This window comes from Lissotriton helveticus, chromosome 6, assembly GCF_964261635.1.
Source record: "Lissotriton helveticus chromosome 6, aLisHel1.1, whole genome shotgun sequence".
Taxonomy (NCBI): Eukaryota; Metazoa; Chordata; class Amphibia; order Caudata; family Salamandridae; genus Lissotriton; species Lissotriton helveticus.
In genome coordinates this window covers 853,221,201-853,238,793 of record NC_136067.1, presented here as the reverse complement: position 1 = coordinate 853,238,793, position 17,593 = coordinate 853,221,201, and the positions used below count along the sequence as shown (strand labels likewise).

The following is a 17,593-nucleotide window of genomic DNA, read 5'->3' as shown; positions in this document are numbered from 1 at the left end:
TCATCTAAAAGAAATGTAATCACTGATTCGCTAGTTAAGGGCATCGTCCTAGCGTAAATATTGAATAACACCAATTTCATACCCACTGGTAATTCTAGCATAACCCCATCAAACCAGGAGAATCTACTGTCAGCAGTTCATGGGTACACAAAATGTTGGTCTCAACCAATATTAGTAGGCCTGCCCACCCTCAATTCCTTGGTGGTAGGGCTTCCACACTATATGAAACAAATTTGTAGATAAGGGTTTTGTCTAATGCCCAGGTCTCCCGAAATAAACAAACATAATTTCTAATAAAGGAGTACCACTCTTGCTCAACGAGTTTAGATGTGACTCCAGCCAGATTCCATTAAATCAGTGAGAGATCTTCCTTGCAGACAACATTCTGGTGGGACACCATGCCCTCTGTTTCTTTAACCCAAATCATGGTAGTGTTAACTGAAATGGGGGTAGGCCTGATAGAAGTAATTATAGAGTGTGAATTAAGAAGCGGGTCTAACCCAATATCAAGCCTCTCTTGGAGGAAGTGCACTTACCCTAGGCAACAATAAATTGGTCTCCTGCAGATCTCCCTTGGGGAATTATCCAAGTCAATCTCTGAGGTTGAAGGGTGAAGAAGTGCCGTTGGAGCCTATAGAATCTTGAGGTCTAGAATATTTGAATTGTATATTGGACTTGCCGGGCAGATTAGTTCTATGGTCTATGTCGACTAGATTGTCAGCCTTAGCAGAGGAAACCTGAACAAAGTGAAGAACAGAATAAGAGCAGCTGGATCTTTTAGCAGTAACTATGTCATCTCGTATTATAGAGCGACATCCCCGAACATGATCCAATGGATCGTATTATTTTTTAAGCTATTTTCTGTTTCTACTGTCGAGCATGATGGTAACATGGGGATATGTATCATTGTAATACAGCCATTTACTGGATGATTCCCATGTTCCGTGGTAGATTGGTCTTTGCATAGTTACCATGCATGTCCCTTGGAACATGAGCCTGGTTATTAATGGAAATATTTTCTCTGTGGGACTGGAGCTTGGTGCCAGAGGAGCTGGAGCTGAAACTGGAGCTACTCATGGTCTGGACATCCTGCATAGTTCTACAGGACTGCCATTTAGAGGGGTGAGGGAGTTTAAAAAATCTCTCTATAATGTGATATCCCTTATTGGTTAATGTGCAGGATTTTGTACAGGGTGTAGGGATCGAGAGGGAGATGAGAAAGTGCTCAGACATGGGTTAAGAGTGACTGTGGATTTATTAGATGTTAGTAACATATTGATTATCGATGTTAGTGATGCAACCAGCTAATTTAGAGTGCCCACCTCATCCCTCAGGGATTGAACAAGAGAAATAAGAGATACTTCTTTGGTATGAGTGTTGGTACTAGTGGGACAGACAGAAACCAGTAATTCGATAGATTGCAGTCCATGATTTATACCTTTACTGGCTTCAGTATTAACATTTACCTCTCATCTTGTAAGTTGCTCAAGGGAGCAAATGGGGTTACTGCAAGGAAAATCAGCAACAACAACCACATCAGCCCCATTGTGATCTGTATTTGAGATAGCAGGAAGGACATTGGGCACAGTTGATGCAATCATATTTGAGAGGGAAGAGGAGGGGAGAGAGAACATGGCTCTGTCTGACTTTACCTGGGTATTGATGCTCAGAAGTGATGAGTACGTGTCTGGGGGTCCTTGAGTTAGTTCCTATTGCAGCCATACTTTAGATTCTCTCAGTGCATGAGTGGGCTGGTAAGCTGCTCATTCGGCTGCCCTTAATGTGCCTAGGAACTCTACTGGCATGTAGAAGTGTTGCGTGGAGACACTATCTGTGGCCAGGGTCAGCACAAGTCACTTGACAGTACAGTGACGTGCTTTGTGTTGTGCCCGCTTGCAAACGACATACTTGCAGATGAGCGGCTGCTGCTCCATCCACCTACTGGATGTGCAGACTTGCGGTCCTTGCAGCGCAAGACCTTTCATCCTATGACACTTACCAGTTGTTGTGGTGTTCTCAGCAGTCTTCCTGGTCAGTCTGCGGATGCCACTCTGTGTGGCTTCCATTTGTTGCTGAGTTTTCCGCTCAATGCCTTTCCAGCCTTGCACTGGAGTCTGGACCACCTTGGCTGCATTCTCCGACTCCTAAATCTTCTAGCAGATTATCAGCATGTATATTTGCCCTATTTGGTTCCTTACTAAGGAACCTGACTTGTTTCTCAGTGTGCATATTTCTGTAATCAAGACCAAGCATTTATCTGTGTTTAGAATTTTGAAGATGACTGGTGCCATAGTTATTGTTTTCTGTTTCCAAATCCAAGAAGGCTCCTTTGTCACATGACATTGATGGACATCCTGTTCCTGTTGTTTTTTCCCCATAAAAGCAGTTGTTCCATCAACCTGGCTATAGCATTTTATGGCAGGTTCATGACCCCATCGGTCTATATATTTGTTATTTTTTCAATTTTTGCTCTACCATTGCTCTGATGCTATGGATACTCTTCCAGCCAATTCTTTCTATGCTGTGCAATGCTTACCTGGTCCTTAGCCTGATCTTCTGGTACAACTTTCAATCATCTTCAATCCTGCCTGATAAAGACTACAGCTTAAAGGTTTTTTTATGCTGTCAGGCTTTTTCCTCCTAACCTTGGGCACACACTTGCATATACCAGCCATCCACATGTTTATCTAATTTGTGTACTTGCACTGTGGTTACAGAGAGCCATCACCGCTACCTGGGGGAAGCCAACCGAGAGTCAGAGGCGTACCAGCACGTCCAGTAATTAACACTCTGTGGAGGCTGGAGCAGTCGCTTGTATGTATTGGTGTTTTAGGTCATGGTTGCTTATAGTTATAGGTGTCACAAGTATCTGTCTCTGGTAACTGCAGGTACTTCAGATCACTTGTAGCTGCAGAAGACTCAGATGGGTCTTCCCACAAGCCGTCACGCCTCCTGACTTAAAGTGAAGTTGTTGAGATTTATTAAACCCACTGCAAACTCAGGTCCGCATCGGTTACACTCCCTGTGGCAGTCTGCAAGTCCTATTTCTGCTCCATTGGTCCTATAAGTGTCTCCAGTAAGAGTCTGGTACTCCTGTCTCATACACAGACACACACATCCAGCTGTGTCCCTGCAAAGAGCGAGGCACTGTTTGGATATTTTCTTAGCCTAAGAAAAATCCAAACGCCATTTAGCTCCTTTGTTGGCCACAAATATCTGCAGGTCTGTGCAAAACCCTGGCTTTCCCTGGTTTTCTATCTTTAAAATATATTGGCGTGGTAGTTCTTTTCTTGTTGCTTGCTGATCCGAGGCTCAAATGCTGTTTTACAAACATTCACTAATGTTTAGTATGTCGATCTCACAGTGAGCCTATAAAAAACCCCTATGTGTCTGGCCACACTCGGGCAACCCAGAGGAATAACGTTCTGGGTCAAGCCTTGGCATTGATATTCCTTGTAGCCCGGATTGTGATACTGGGGACCAAAAGTCAGGGTTTCACTTTTTGTTTCTTTTTCAATTTCCCAGTTGCACTGAACCCAGTTTATCATCCTACAGACAGCCTACATATGTCTGGTGTCCGACAATCGGGAGGTCCAAAACAACACAGAGAGGAGTTGATCCGTGGCAGGGAAATGTTCCTGAATGAGGGAAACTGAAAGGAATTACCATGTTTTGGAAAACAATTATCAATGTCTGGCAAATGTCAAGCTGGAGCTTTTGCGACCGATCCTTCAGGAAGGAAGAGATCCACTGAAAAGCAGAGCCTGTGATTCCCCGCATCTGAATCCATTCCATCAGCATTTGATTGTCCACCATGTCGATCGCGGCTGTGAGGTCCAATGAAATCAACACCAAAGACTTGTTCTTATCAGCTGCTAGCCTGAGCTCATCCAATACCAAGAGCATCACCAATTCCGTGCTACTAAGCCCCTAATTATGCGTCAAGTGGAGTGAAATTACCAAATGGAATCCTGCTTTGCCTTAATCGGAGTAGGCCGGTATACCCTCTTCCGGTTTTACCAGGTGTGGCAATACCAGCCTCGAATTTTCCAGGTGGTAATTTCACCATAAAAAATTGCATGAGGTGTTGGCTGCAGTAGCTGTTAAGCCTCATTTCTTGTTTTCATTTCTGTTGAGGGAGCATAGAATGCTTTCTCCTACCAAAAATTACCTTTCCGTTTCTCCCCTACTTCCTATCCAGAGGCAGAAGCCAAGATTGGTGGCTGACTTTGACTTCCTTAGCTCTTCTTTTGCCTCATGGGAGTTCGCAGTAGTGGGCCTCCTCTCTAGGTACACTAGTATTGTCTTAAGTGGTTTTAAGTGCTTACAGTTTTGCTTTAATGCTGATGTTTAGAGCTGTGCTGGCCTTGAGGGTTTTGTTGCCAATTGTGTCTGGCTTTGTAAGTGCTACTGATGTAAGGAGTGGGAGGAGGAAGCACTCAAGAGGTAACTGTGCAGCAGAATGGTTCATTCACTTCAAATTTGTGATTCTTTAATTTGATATTCGATCTCCCCTCACAATCAAGGACTCTGTCAATACCAAGAATTACAACTAAAGGAAGACTACCTCAATTGTAAGGTTAACATTTCATATTTTTACTTAGCCTTTTAGGTTGGATATGCCATGCCTGTGTAATCTCAGATCCTATAACATTCTGTATGTGATTGTTGCTTATACTTGGATTCGTGCTAGAAGAAGACCCCCCCCCCTCCCAAAATCACGCATCATTATTATTTAGCACAATTTTGTAAAGGCTTGAATTATAACCAACATTGTTTTTATTTTTTCTTATTTAAGGCAATAAGCCGAAAACCCACTACTCTGGAAAGGAATTGCAATACATTTATTTTGTACATTCGCTATGCCTTCTGGGAAGAATGCTGATATATACCCATGGCAGAAAGTTGTTCCCCATAAAGCTGAAAAATAAAAAAGGTAATGTGAGATGTTTGTGGAAATTTGGCATGTACACGTTTTTTTAATTAAATACAGTAATCATGTTTTCCTTAACAAACTTAGTGAAGTTTAAATAGGAATTCTTTTTGTAGTTGTAAATAGTTAAGTAGTATGTGTTTATGGTTATAGTTATGGTTGTATTTTGTGATTCTGCAAATATATGCATGGATATTATTTTACTACGGTTGACCGGTCAGGGCTTCTGCTTTCTTTTTTTTAAAGTACTCTTGGGTAGGTATTTTGACCTAGAAGCGTTTTTCACATCTTGCGACTAAAAGTCTCTTGCAGTCTGCATCTGCTTAATGTTCACCCATTTCATCAATTGTGGTGCATACATAAGGCTCTTTCAGGGTCTTTTTTAAACTATGGGCATCACATATCACGTGACCTTCAAGCAGTGGAGTTAGTATACATTTTCCATCATGAGGTTTTCATTTTAATTCTGAAACAGACTATTTTCTCAAATGTATGTTGCCTCAGAAAACATTATTTCTTCTTTTAAAGAAACCGCTCTTTCCCCCAAAGCATTTTAAAGCAATGCATATCTAAAGGCATACTTTTTGTCTTATTTGAAATGAAATTGTGCTGGATTAAGATAAGCAATTATAAAAGGCAGAAATAAGAATATGTAGATAATAGACATCAGTGAAGAGAAAGTTGTAATCTTGTGCCAGAGTACCATTAATACACTAATAGTAAGCCTTCATTTAAATGTTCTGCTTTATAAAGCAGGGATCCGTGAACACTAAACTTTGCCCTTTCTTCATATTAATTTCTCAGAGCTTATAGTGTTAAGGAGCATCAGAGTTTTACACATCTGTCACTTTTTAAAACACTATTTGGGTAGGTGACGTGTTTTGTTTGTACTTTTCATTTCACCGGACATCATTAGTTGCATTTTTCAATCTCCGTGCTTGCTACTTGTTCCTCCTCTGTTGAGAAACAATAAATGGGGCAGGAACATGCTTTATTTATGATTTATTTCTTGGCTATTACACTTTTGAGAACTGGTATATATTTGTGATTAGATATTGATTTTGTCATGTAAAGGAAAAACCATGAATGAGAAGTTTAAAGGAAACAGTTTACTGTAGAACGATAATCCATCATCTCCATTATCTATACTGCCAAACGATGCATAGAATGCTGTTTTGTTCTCATATCTAAAACAGCATTCATTTTATAACCGTTCTTAAATAATTACATTTTAGTTTTTCTATTACTGACACAAACTACCATAGAAATACGAAGGATTGTATAAATACAACTTGCCTGGTCTAAGAGCTAAAAAGAAGATGTATTTCAAAGAATGAGATCTCGAGTGTGATACATCTTATGTGGGGCCACAAAATCAATGTAAAATGTTTGATATATATGTTCTAGTGGCATCTTTTGAAACTGGATTCTGGTTTCCTGCTTCATCTCTTTAAGGGTAGCCAATTCCCCTTGAGCTTGAATCAGTATCTAAAAAGACTGTCTCCTCCTATAGGAGCTCTCGTATCAATTTGTAATTGTCCTTTCAGCCTTATATATGTTCTTCACCTTTTCTTCCTCTTGTCTATATTTCTGCGCAGTTTTGTATTCCTTGTGGTGAAATCTTCCATGTAAACTCAAATCTTTTGTGAGAAACATTGATGGGGCTTCCTTTAGCTTTACTAATGTTTTTCCATCTTCTGCATGCATATTCGTGTGACCCTTTCTGTGGGGATTTTGTGGATAAGTTACAGCCTACTCCATATTGGATTGCCATTTGTCTAAATATTCTTAATGATTGCGTTGAGTGATTCATGCGATCTTATTTGAGTTTGACCTCGCCCCCAGACCCATACTTGCTTTATTATTAGAGCTTATCTGATGGTCCTCAGTTGTTCCCTTGGCTCCTGCAACAGGATGTGCATCTGCCTCTTTCTCAGTAGAATGTTGGTTGAGTTGATCTTTGGCGTTAGAGAGGTGTACGGTGTTCCTTCCTTCTAATTAATAAAATTTGAAAGGTGGGTATGGATTATAAAATTAGTTTACTGGGCAACAAAGCATTTAAATCACCTGTATATACTCCTGTACTCTGAACTCTCCCGCCACAATGGCTATGCTGTGCTTTAAAGGAGAAGCTGTATATCAAGGGGCTTTGGCACAGTTGTTGGCCCAAAAGTAACCCACAGTCTGTTCAAACTGGGTCGTGGGAATGTCTTACCCGCATGTTTCTGTAAGCTAGATGAACTGATTTATTTTTCGTGTTTTGCAGATACTGAACTTTTTTCAGTCTTTGTTTTACAGAGTCTTATTTCATTTATACCATTTTGGATGTTTGTTTCTCGATCAATCAGTCAGGATTTATAAAGCGCTGCTAATAACCCAAAAGGGTATCCAGGCACTTGCAGGTCCCGAGAGCTGATTCAAACAGCTAGGTCTTGAGGGTCATTCGGAATTTTAGAAGTGAGGTGATGGTCCAGAGTTGCTTGGGAAGGCTATTCCAGGTCTTTGCTAGGTTGTGAGAGAAGGAGCATCCTTCACTAATACATCTAAAGATGCAGATGTATGGGCAAGTGAGAGGGAGGCAGAGTGTAGTTTTCTCAGCGATTGGTGGAAGTTCAGGCGTTGGTTAATGTAGGCGGGAAATTGTTTGTGTAGAGCCTTGTGTGCGTGGGTCAGCAGCTTCAATTGGCATCTTTTCTGTACAGGGAGCTAGTGGAGTTGCCTGAGGAGGGGTGTGATGTGGATTTGTTGGGGAAGGCCGAGGGTGAGTCTGCCTGTGGCGTTCTGTATGGTCTGAAGTCTCTGTAGGGGTTGTGTGGCGATCCCTACACAGAGGACATTGCCGTAGTCCAGTAGGCTAGGTATGAATGTTTGTGTCATGGTGTATCACATGAGATGGGGTTCTTGCGTAGCATGCGCAGAGTGAGGAAGCAGGTGGAGGAGACCACATTGATCCATGATTTCATGGCTGAGCATGTTGTCAGTGAAAATTCAGAGGTTTCTGGCGTGGCCGGAGGGAGTGGGTGTGGGTTCTAGGTCTGATCGCCTCTAGGAGTCATTCCATGTGTTGCTGCTGTTGCTGAAGTTCTGTACTTCTGTTTTGTCTGTGTTCAGCTGTAGGCCGCTGTTCTTCATTCAGTTGGCGATGCTTGTCATACCGCTGTTGTTCTGATGGTGGTGGGTTCGTCTGTGAGTGAGAGAATGAGTTGGGTGTCATCTGCTTAGGAAATTATGTTGAGGCGGTGAGATCTGATGATGTAGACCAGCAGGGAGATATATGCATTAAAGAGCATGGGGCTGAGGGATGAGCCCTGGGGCATAATGACAAATAACAAACCCAGGTAAAAGTTCAACAATACAATGAAGACCAGCGAACAAAAAGTAACACTAAACTAAAAGGAATTTTTGTGTAAAAGCAATCAAGATTTTTTAATAATTTTCAAATGCATATTGATAAAAAATATATAAAATTTATTTATTTATTTATTTATTTTATAGCACTTGTAAGGCGCGCAGCTACCCACAAAGGGTTTCCCGGCGCCGGACCAGCATGAACACAATACCACTGGAGAGAGAATAGTCAAAGCATTTATTTGTTAAATAACCATGTTTTAACACTTTTTCTGAACTTCATGTAGCTTTCCTCCTTGCGTATGTGAATAGGCAGTGAATTCCACAACGTTGGGCCCAGGTAGGAAAAGGATCTCCCTCCTATTCTGGCCCGTTTAAACCTTGGAACTGCAAAATTTGCAGCTGTGCCTGAACAAAGACTGCGGTTTGGGAGGTAAGGTTTAGCAAGCGCCTGTAAATATTTGGGGGCAGTGCCGGCTTTGATTTTAAATAAATAACTCAGGGCCTTGAAACGAATACGGTTTTCAACCTTAAGCCAGTGCAACTCCCTCAGGTGTTTGGTAATCCTGGCGGATTTAGGGATTTTGCAGAGCAGTCTGGCTGCAGCGTTCTGCACTAATTGAAGACGCTTTATCACTGCCTTGTTTGAACCCAGGTATAAGATGTTACCGTAGTCGAGTCGAGATGTCACTAAGGCATTGACCACGGTCTTCTGGGTAGTGGGTGGCAACATCCAGACTATTTTGCGTAACCATTTAAGAATGGTAAAGCAAATACCTGCCACTTTATTTACTTGTTGAGTCATGGAAAGACTGTCGTCTATAGTGACCCCAAGGTTTCTAACCTGAGAGGCTAAAGGCGGAAGTTTGCCTAATGATGATGGCCAGTGGGAGTCGTTCCAGAGGTCTTTACTATTTCCCAACAATAGGACCTCTGTTTTATCTCCATTTAATTTGAGTTGTTTGGCTGACATCCAACTAAATATTTTTTGGAGGCCTACTTTTAATGCAGAAGGGACAGACAAGTCGGATTTGGAGAGTGAAAACAGGACTTGCGAGTCGTCTGCATAAGTCATTAAACTTAGACCAAGGTTTTCTACAAGATTGGCTAGTGGTCGTAGGTACAAATTAAAAAACAGAGGGCTCAAGATGGATCCCTGCGGCACTCCATGAGGGGAGTGGAATACCTCAGAACATGCCTCCGAAGAGGAAATCTGGAAAGTGAGAAGGGATAAGTAAGATCTGATCCATTTCAGAGCTTTGCCCTCGACACCATTCTCCTCCAGCCTGTCAATCAGTATGGAGTGAGAAATGGTGTCGAAAGCCGCACTAAGGTCTAACAAGACCAGTGCTACTGTTTGGCCGTCATCCATAAGCTCCCTGATCTTTTCTGTGACCCCGAGTAGCGCAGTTTCAGTAGAAAATCCACTCCTGAACCCGGATTGGGACAAATGCAGGAGCTCATTGCTTTCCACATAGGTTGAGAGTGCCTTGTGTATGTGCCTCTCTAAAATTTTTGAAAAAGCAGGCAATAATGAGATTGGCGGATAATTGGCCAATATCATCGGGTCTGCACCTGGTTTTTTAAGTAGAGGGCTGACCATGGCATGTTTCCATAGAGCAGGAACTGTAGCTCGCTCCATGGAAGCATTCAGTATCTCTGCTATGGGATTCAGAGCGGAGTCCTCTAAATTTTTTATAATGCCGATAGGAATAGGGTCACGTGGGGAACCCGATTTAATCGATTTTAGTAGTTCCTTCAGTGTGTCCAATTTAATGGGAGGCCAGGCTTCGAGATGACATTTTCCTCTAGGGACTAGGGCAGTGTTATCTTCCTTGTCTGTGGCCCTGCTGTCATTTTTCACACTAGAGACAATGTTCTCAATCTTGTTCGTGAAGAAGGACGCCAGGTCCTGGCATTTCTGGGTGTTAAGGGGGGTAGGTTCTGCTCTAGAGTTTTCGCCAGCTAATTCTTTTACCATGTTAAAGAGAGTCTGAGATTTATTTTCGGCCATGTTAATGGTGTTGGTAACATAGCATGCTTTGGCTTTCATGCATGCTGAATGGTAACAATTTCTGGCTTTCCGGTAGACTTCTTTTTGGTAGAGATCGTAATTTTTTCGCCACTGCCTCTCTAGAGACTTACAGGTAGATTTTTCTTTCTTCAGGGCTTCTGTGAACCAGGGGGCGGGAGGGCGGTGTACTTTCCCTTTGCAACGGGCTAAAGGCAGGCAAGTGTCAACAGCGCCAGTTAGCCATACTTGTGTTGATTCTGCGATGTTATCCATATCTCCCTCTAAACAAGGGTGACCCTCCTTCAAAGCATTGTTAAGGTCCTCCAAATTAAGGGATTTCCAGTTTCTTCTAAGAGATTCTGAAGGTGTCATAATTGGACCTTTTTTGGGCTTAAGTGAGATAGCAAAGCTTTGTAGAAAATGATCTGACCATAGAACAGGCGTGGTGTTAAGCCATGAAAGTTCTTTTAGATTTGATATTATGGGATCTAACAAGTGTCCAGCTTTATGAGTTGGACCACTATTTCGTAGCGTCATATCTAACACCGTAAGATCATCTAATAGGTTTTTGCAGGTCTTATTATTATCATCCTCTAAATGAAGATTCAAATCTCCTAGTAGAGTGAAATTTTGAGCTTTCAGCTGAAGAGGTAAGATATAATCAGCCAAATTTTGTGACCACGAAGGATCATTTCCTGGCGGTCGATATAACAGTAAGCCGGAAAAGGTAAAATTGGGATTGAGGGTAATTTTAAAAGATGCTGCTTCGCAGTTCGGGATAAGTGCAGGTTCAAAGTTGCACACATAGTCTCTGCTGTAAATAATAGCAATACCCCCTCCTGTTTGGCCTACCCGATCTCTCCTAGCAATAGCATAGTTCGGGGGGAGGGCGGATGCAACATCAGGGCCCGATCCATTATGAAGCCACGTCTCAGTTAAAAATATAGCACAACATGTATATTTTGATAACAAATTACATTATAATCACAATACATAAAATACAATTTAAAAAGATGAAGTTGAAGTAGTGACGGTTTCTTCAACGCGTTTCGACACAAAGTGTCTTCGTCAGGAAAGTACCATCCTATTTTTAATCTACAATAAAATAAACAATCTTTAAAAAAAAAAAAATCCAAACTTTAAAACATTCATACATTATTAATCGCTGGTACAAACATTGTCAATGTTCTAATTCATATAACATAGCCGTTTTTGTATTTACATAAGGGAGGACCCTCTAGTGGGCCTGAAAGCAAGAGATGGAAGCAATAAATGAAAAACACCAGGTAGGGAAACCAACAAATCAATGAATAAATGGAGCCTGATTGAACATGGCAGTGTCTTGCTTGTGTTTAAGAAATAAACTAACATCAGGTGACCAGATGATCTATGGAGGACAGATACGTCAAGCATAAATTACAGCTCTTTATCATCTGATAGCCGGAAGCACAAATGTTTTCCTAGATAAATAAATAAAGGTAGCCATGGAGCACTCTCATGATTTATAGTGATCGTGCAGATTCTTTATAATGCGCTGAATTGCCAATGCCTATAATTTGTGGGCAGAACACGGTCTAAGATAAAAGAGACACTTTCTGCACCTATTTAAGTTTTTGTGAACTCTCACCTGGACTAAATAGGAATACAGCACAGCAACAATCAGGTTTTGAAATGTCTTGAATATCTTTATATGGACGAGCGTGTGAATCACAGCAAGAACGCTAAGGTGGAAGCAGATAAAAAATAAGAAATACAGATGGTATGTTTATATTCATAGAGACAAAAAACGTGTGTGCCCGACTGAAGGGAAGGATGCATAGAGTTTAAATGGTAAAATCGTTTACCTAACTCGGCGTATGTGACATGAGCGCTAGCCCGATAAAGCGCCTCTTGTCAGGGGAAATGGCTGACACGCTAACTAGATGTTTCGTATTAAAATCAGGTCTCAACCGTTTCCAGATTGTGCTCCAACTCTTAGCGTGTTATCTATTAATGTGGAGCATAAAGGAAAAATAACTGTATTGTTAGCGTGAAGACATTATGAAATGGCACACTGGTCTAAAGTGACGGGTAATACATTTGCACATACCTAAATAAACGTATTGAGGTATCTGTTATTAATGATGCAGATCAAACCTTCAATTACGTAGCACACAAGCTGTTATTTAAAAGGGCGCGGTTCTGCAGGAGAAATGCAAAAACCAACATGTCAATTACTTAGGCTTCAAGAGCATATAATGTAAATACAAAGGCGCCTTCACAGGTGTGGAACATACCTAAAAAGAGCTGGATGGATTTTAAGCTCTGGAATGTATTATCACAGTGATCAACCACTGTTGGTAAGTAGATTGCGTCAAGCCATGGATATGGCAGGTTCAGCACAGATCTAAAAATGAAAGCGCAAGGCATATAAATGATCAAAATCTTCCCAGTAGGGAGGCTAACTGCTAATTAAGCTTTTAAGAATGTAGCGCTGACATACCTAGAAGGGGCAGCAATGACCTCTTTACGACTTCCAATTTTGGGTGGTTGCCGGTCTGTAACAATTTGTTACAAAGTTTCTACTAGGTATTTATAAGCCCGCTCATGATTGGTAAAGCTAATAGTACACGCCCATATTTAAGGACACCAGGCACAAAAATGTGCGCAGCAAACAGGTTTAAATTACTAAAGAGATGACGAAATCCCGGCTGTTATTAGAACAAGGGGCTGTACAGAATCAACAATATGATAATCAGGTTAGTGGCGTAGACAATAAGACAACCGGCAATGCGGTTCTGCACCGGGAGACTCCCGCTCGATTCCTCACAGGGGCAGACCAATATTATACTAGGTTGCGTTTAAGATTTTTATATTAACTCATAAATAAAGGAAGAAATAAATATATGTATTTTTAACAAAACTGAGCTTGGGAGTTCGCGCAATAAGAAGTTAGCGCAATCTTGTCAAACTTAGACGTGAGGGGCTGTGTAAGATCTCCAGTCCAATGATCAGGTAATGTGCAAGGGGTAAAGCAACTGACAAAGCAGTTCAATACCACAAGGACTTAAGTTCAATTCCTACTGGGGCAGACAAATGCTAAACTGTGCTCCAACCATCTAAATGATATCATTTTCCCATGGAAGGTCGTTATTTAATCCATGATGTAAAGTGTCCTGAGAAAAGATCCAAAACACTGCTCTCTTTTTATGGATTTTTTCTTCTCCGCCTCTATCATTGGGAATGGTTATTTTCTCCAACCCTCGCCATCTGATATCCATTGGGGAGTGTTGAAAATCAATAAAATGCCTTACCAATGGCGCTGTCATTTTGGATGTGTTTATTGCCGACCTGTGCTCTGTAAAGCGAATTTTAATGGCTCTGGAAGTTTCCCCAACGTAACCCAGGTTACAAGGGCATAGGATCAGATAAATAACGTTCCTGGTATTGCAATTCCATAGTTCCTTGGCCTGAATTTTAAAGTTGTTAAATATAATTTCTTCTCCTGTCAAAATGATGGTACATGACTGACAGGAAGAGTACCTAACTGTGACTTTGATTGGGTTATTGCCGTCAATTGACTTCTGGATAAACGGATGGTTGGTATTGATAGTAGTATGTCTAGAATGGACAAATAAATCTTTAATATTTTTATTGCGGCGGTGGGCAAAGAGGGGTTTAGCAATATGTTCCTGATTTGGGACGATGTTAAGAAGATGCCAGTTGGAATTGACAATTTGTTGAATTTTGGAGTCAAGGGTAGAATGTTTTGTAATACATACTAATTTGGATTCTTTATTATTTTTGATGTTATTCAGAAGATGGTCCCTATCGAAGTAGCGTGCCCTTTTATAGGACTCCCTCACCAGCCGGTGAGGGTAGCCTCTATCCAAGAACTTCTTCTTCATTTCAATGGCTTGGCCATCAAAATATTTGAGATTGGTACAATTCCTTCTGACTCTGAGAAATTGAGAGAAGGGATTACAGTTTTTTTGGCATCTGGGATGGTAACTGTGGAAGTGGAGAAGCGTATTTCTGGCTGTGGGCTCGATGTACAAATCCACTTCCAGGCTGCCGTGGTTATGTTTGATGAGAATGTCTAAAAATTCAACTTGGTTGGTGTTTGTATGTGCTGAAAATTTTAAATTAATATCTGTCAAATTAAGCCATAAAAGAAATTCTTTTAGAGTCTGTTCCCCATCAGTCCAGATGAAAAAAATATCATCTAAATAAAACGGTACCAATGGGAAACAGACTCGTAAAAGGGGGCCACTTCATTGTAAATAAATTTAGCTTCTAACTGGGACATGTAGATGTTGGCAACCGACGGAGCTACCGAAGCCCCCATGCTTACTCCTTTAGTTTGGAGGTACAGGCAATCACCAAACTCAAAGACATTCTCTTTTAAAACTAAGTTCAGGCATTCATGGACAAACGGTTTAGAGCATGGTATTTTATAGGTTTCTATAAACCACATAACTGCATCTAATGCTTCTAGTTGTGGTACATTACTATATAATGACTCGATGTCCAATGTTACTAAAATATGCCTTACCGGCTCAAATGGCAGATTTTCGATTTTTGAGATAATGCCTCCTGTATCTCTGATGTATGAAGTAGTAAGAGGAATGAAGGGTCGAAGAGAATGTTATCTATGTATTTTGATATGACTTCAGTGGGTGTGCCTATAGTAGAAACTATTGGACGATAGGGGGGATCTTGTTGATTTTTATCGATCTTTGGAATCCCATATATACAGGCAGTTTTTTTATCTGAATGGTTAAGGTAGTCATATTCTTTAATAGTGAGAATCCCTAGATCTAAAGCTGTGGTGGTCATTTTTTGTATTGACTTGGTAATTCTTTCAATGGGATTGCTCTGAATTTTCCTATAAAAGGTGTGGTCATTTAGCATTTTTCGCATGTTTATTTCATAATCTTTGGAATCTATCAAAAGAATACCACCGCCCTTGTCACAACTTTTTATGACGAGGGTATTATCATTTTTAAATGTTTGTAAGGAGGTGAATTCTTCTTAGGTGATATTGTAACGGGGTTTAGGGATACATTTCAAAGTCTGTTCTAAACGTTTAAGGACCACTTTTTTGAAAACGGCAACCTCAGGGCCTACTTGTTCGAGGGTAGGTGTAAAAGTAGATGGTAGGGAGACTATGTTTTCAATTCTATGTTTTCAATTCTATTATCGGAGTCTACAGTGGCCTCATTGGAAAAAAACGTTTTTAACCTAATTTTTCTAAAGAAAGAGTGGATATCTTGGTGTAATTCAAAGATGTTTGCGTTGGTATGTGGCACAAAAGATAGTCCTTTTGACAATAAAGACATACCTGCATTGTCTAAATTGTGGGAAGGTAAATTGAATATAGGAATTACATTCCTTGTTTCCAGTACTGTTTGCTTCGTGTCTCCAGATACTGGTGAGGGTCCAGCGTGTACTGATGATTCTGATAGTTGCCTCTGGGCTGAGGTTGGAATCTCACCCGTTGGCGACCCCGTTTCTTACCGCGCTGTCCTAAAAAAGGCTGGCGGGTATTCCTATGATTATTGGGTGGGTTGTAGGGGCCTTCCTGTTCATGATAATTGGAGCTGTTTTCTCCATCTGATTCAGATGTATCTGAAAAAGTATTTATTTTTTGGAATTTCGAATTGTAAGGGTAAGTTCTTTCAAGAGTATGAAATCTTTTGTCTTTTGCTAGTTTATCAGATTTTCTTTTGGCTAGGTATTCTGTAGAGGAGGTTATATATTTTTTGACTTCTTCAAGTTGTTTATTGGCCTCTTCTACGCTGGTGGATTTTTTTTATTTTTTTCTTCTAAGTCTTCTATTTCTTTTTTCGTAGTAGAGGCAAGATCTTTGGAAGTTTGTTATTAAAATCATTAGGTCCCGAGAGCATCTGCTCGCGATCATACTCCATTTTGTTAAAAATGTTTTCTGATCAACGAACATACCAGGTATATTGCGAACCCGGAGACCTTGAGGAATAACTCCAGCTTTAAGGTAACTTAGCATGAACTCACCATGAGCTTCTACTCTAGCTAGTTTCTTATGTAGGTTGAGAAGTTTATGTATATCATCGTTACTCTGAGTGATTTAGAGCTGTTCCCAAAGGAACTGCTAGTTCCTACCAGAATCGCGAAATCTTCATCTGAAAACCCGAAGGTTTGCAATTGGGCCATGTTAGAGATGAAACTGCCAGATATTGCTTCAAATGCGAAAAACTAATATGTAAAGGAGAACCCTAAATGTAAGAAAGTAAAATGAAAAAAATCACAAAGGGTGGTAAGAGTAATAAGGTAACAAAATCCTAAAGAATATGTAAAAATACACAATACACATAAACAGATGTTTATGACGGCTGAAGTGAATATGGACAGTCCTGCACAAATCAACCGTGGGTAAAACAATTGTAAACAACAAGGACCCCCTGAAAGATGGATCAATTTCCTGGGCCAGGGCAAAAAGTATAATGACAAATAACAAACCCAGGCAAAACCAAAGTTCAACAATACAATGAAGACCAGCGAACAAAAAGTAACACTAAACTAAAAGGAATTTTTGTGTAAAAGCAATCAAGATTTTTAAATAATTTTCAAATGCATATTGATAAAAAATATATAAAAAACATATGTATATTTTGATAACAAATTACATTATAATCACAATACATAAAATACAATTTAAAAAGATGGTGAAGTTGAAGTAGTGACGTTTTCTTCAACGCGTTTCAACACAAAGGGGTCGATTAGGATGGCGGACGGAAATGGCTACTGTCCGCCATGGTGGGGGAAATTTTACTCCCGGCCGCGCCGCGGAAATTCCGCGGTTGGGATTAGGATAATCATGTCACGAAACTCCGACCGCGGCGGACGGATCATAACCAACACCGTCCGCGGTGGACGGAACACACGGACGGAGTCCAATGAACAACCACTGCCGCGGACGGAAATGACCGCGGAAAATAACACATGTACCGCCATACCTGTGAATACTCCGTGGCCGCAATTAGGATAAATCCACCCGGACCACGGAACTCACAGCCATCCACGTCCGCGGCGGAAAGAATGCTACGATAACCACAGCATCACTGCGGAAGGCCAACACGCACAACATCCCTAGCGGCAAACAAATGTCAGGAAGGCTACCGCTAGTCCAAAGCAAACATACGAACATTGTCAACGCCCCCCCCCCCCCCAACATCAAGCACAAGCCGCCATGACACGTCCCAATTATCCAATAATGCACACTAGTCAACACGCCCACCTACCACCTGACTGCCAACAACCATTGAGACACGACTATAAAA

At 40.9% G+C, this 17,593-nt stretch overlaps 1 protein-coding gene across 2 annotated transcripts in view; it reads left to right on the top strand.

Annotated features, from left to right (window-relative positions):
- TBC1D32 (TBC1 domain family member 32) overlaps window positions 1–17,593 on the top strand; it is a 940,667-nt gene that overhangs the window by 273,060 nt on the left and 650,014 nt on the right. For both annotated transcript variants that reach the window (XM_078648467.1, XM_078648468.1), the window contains one exon: window positions 4,799–4,936. In XM_078648467.1, coding sequence (XP_078504593.1) covers window positions 4,799–4,936 — 138 coding nt within the window. The remainder of the gene's footprint in view (window positions 1–4,798; window positions 4,937–17,593) is intronic.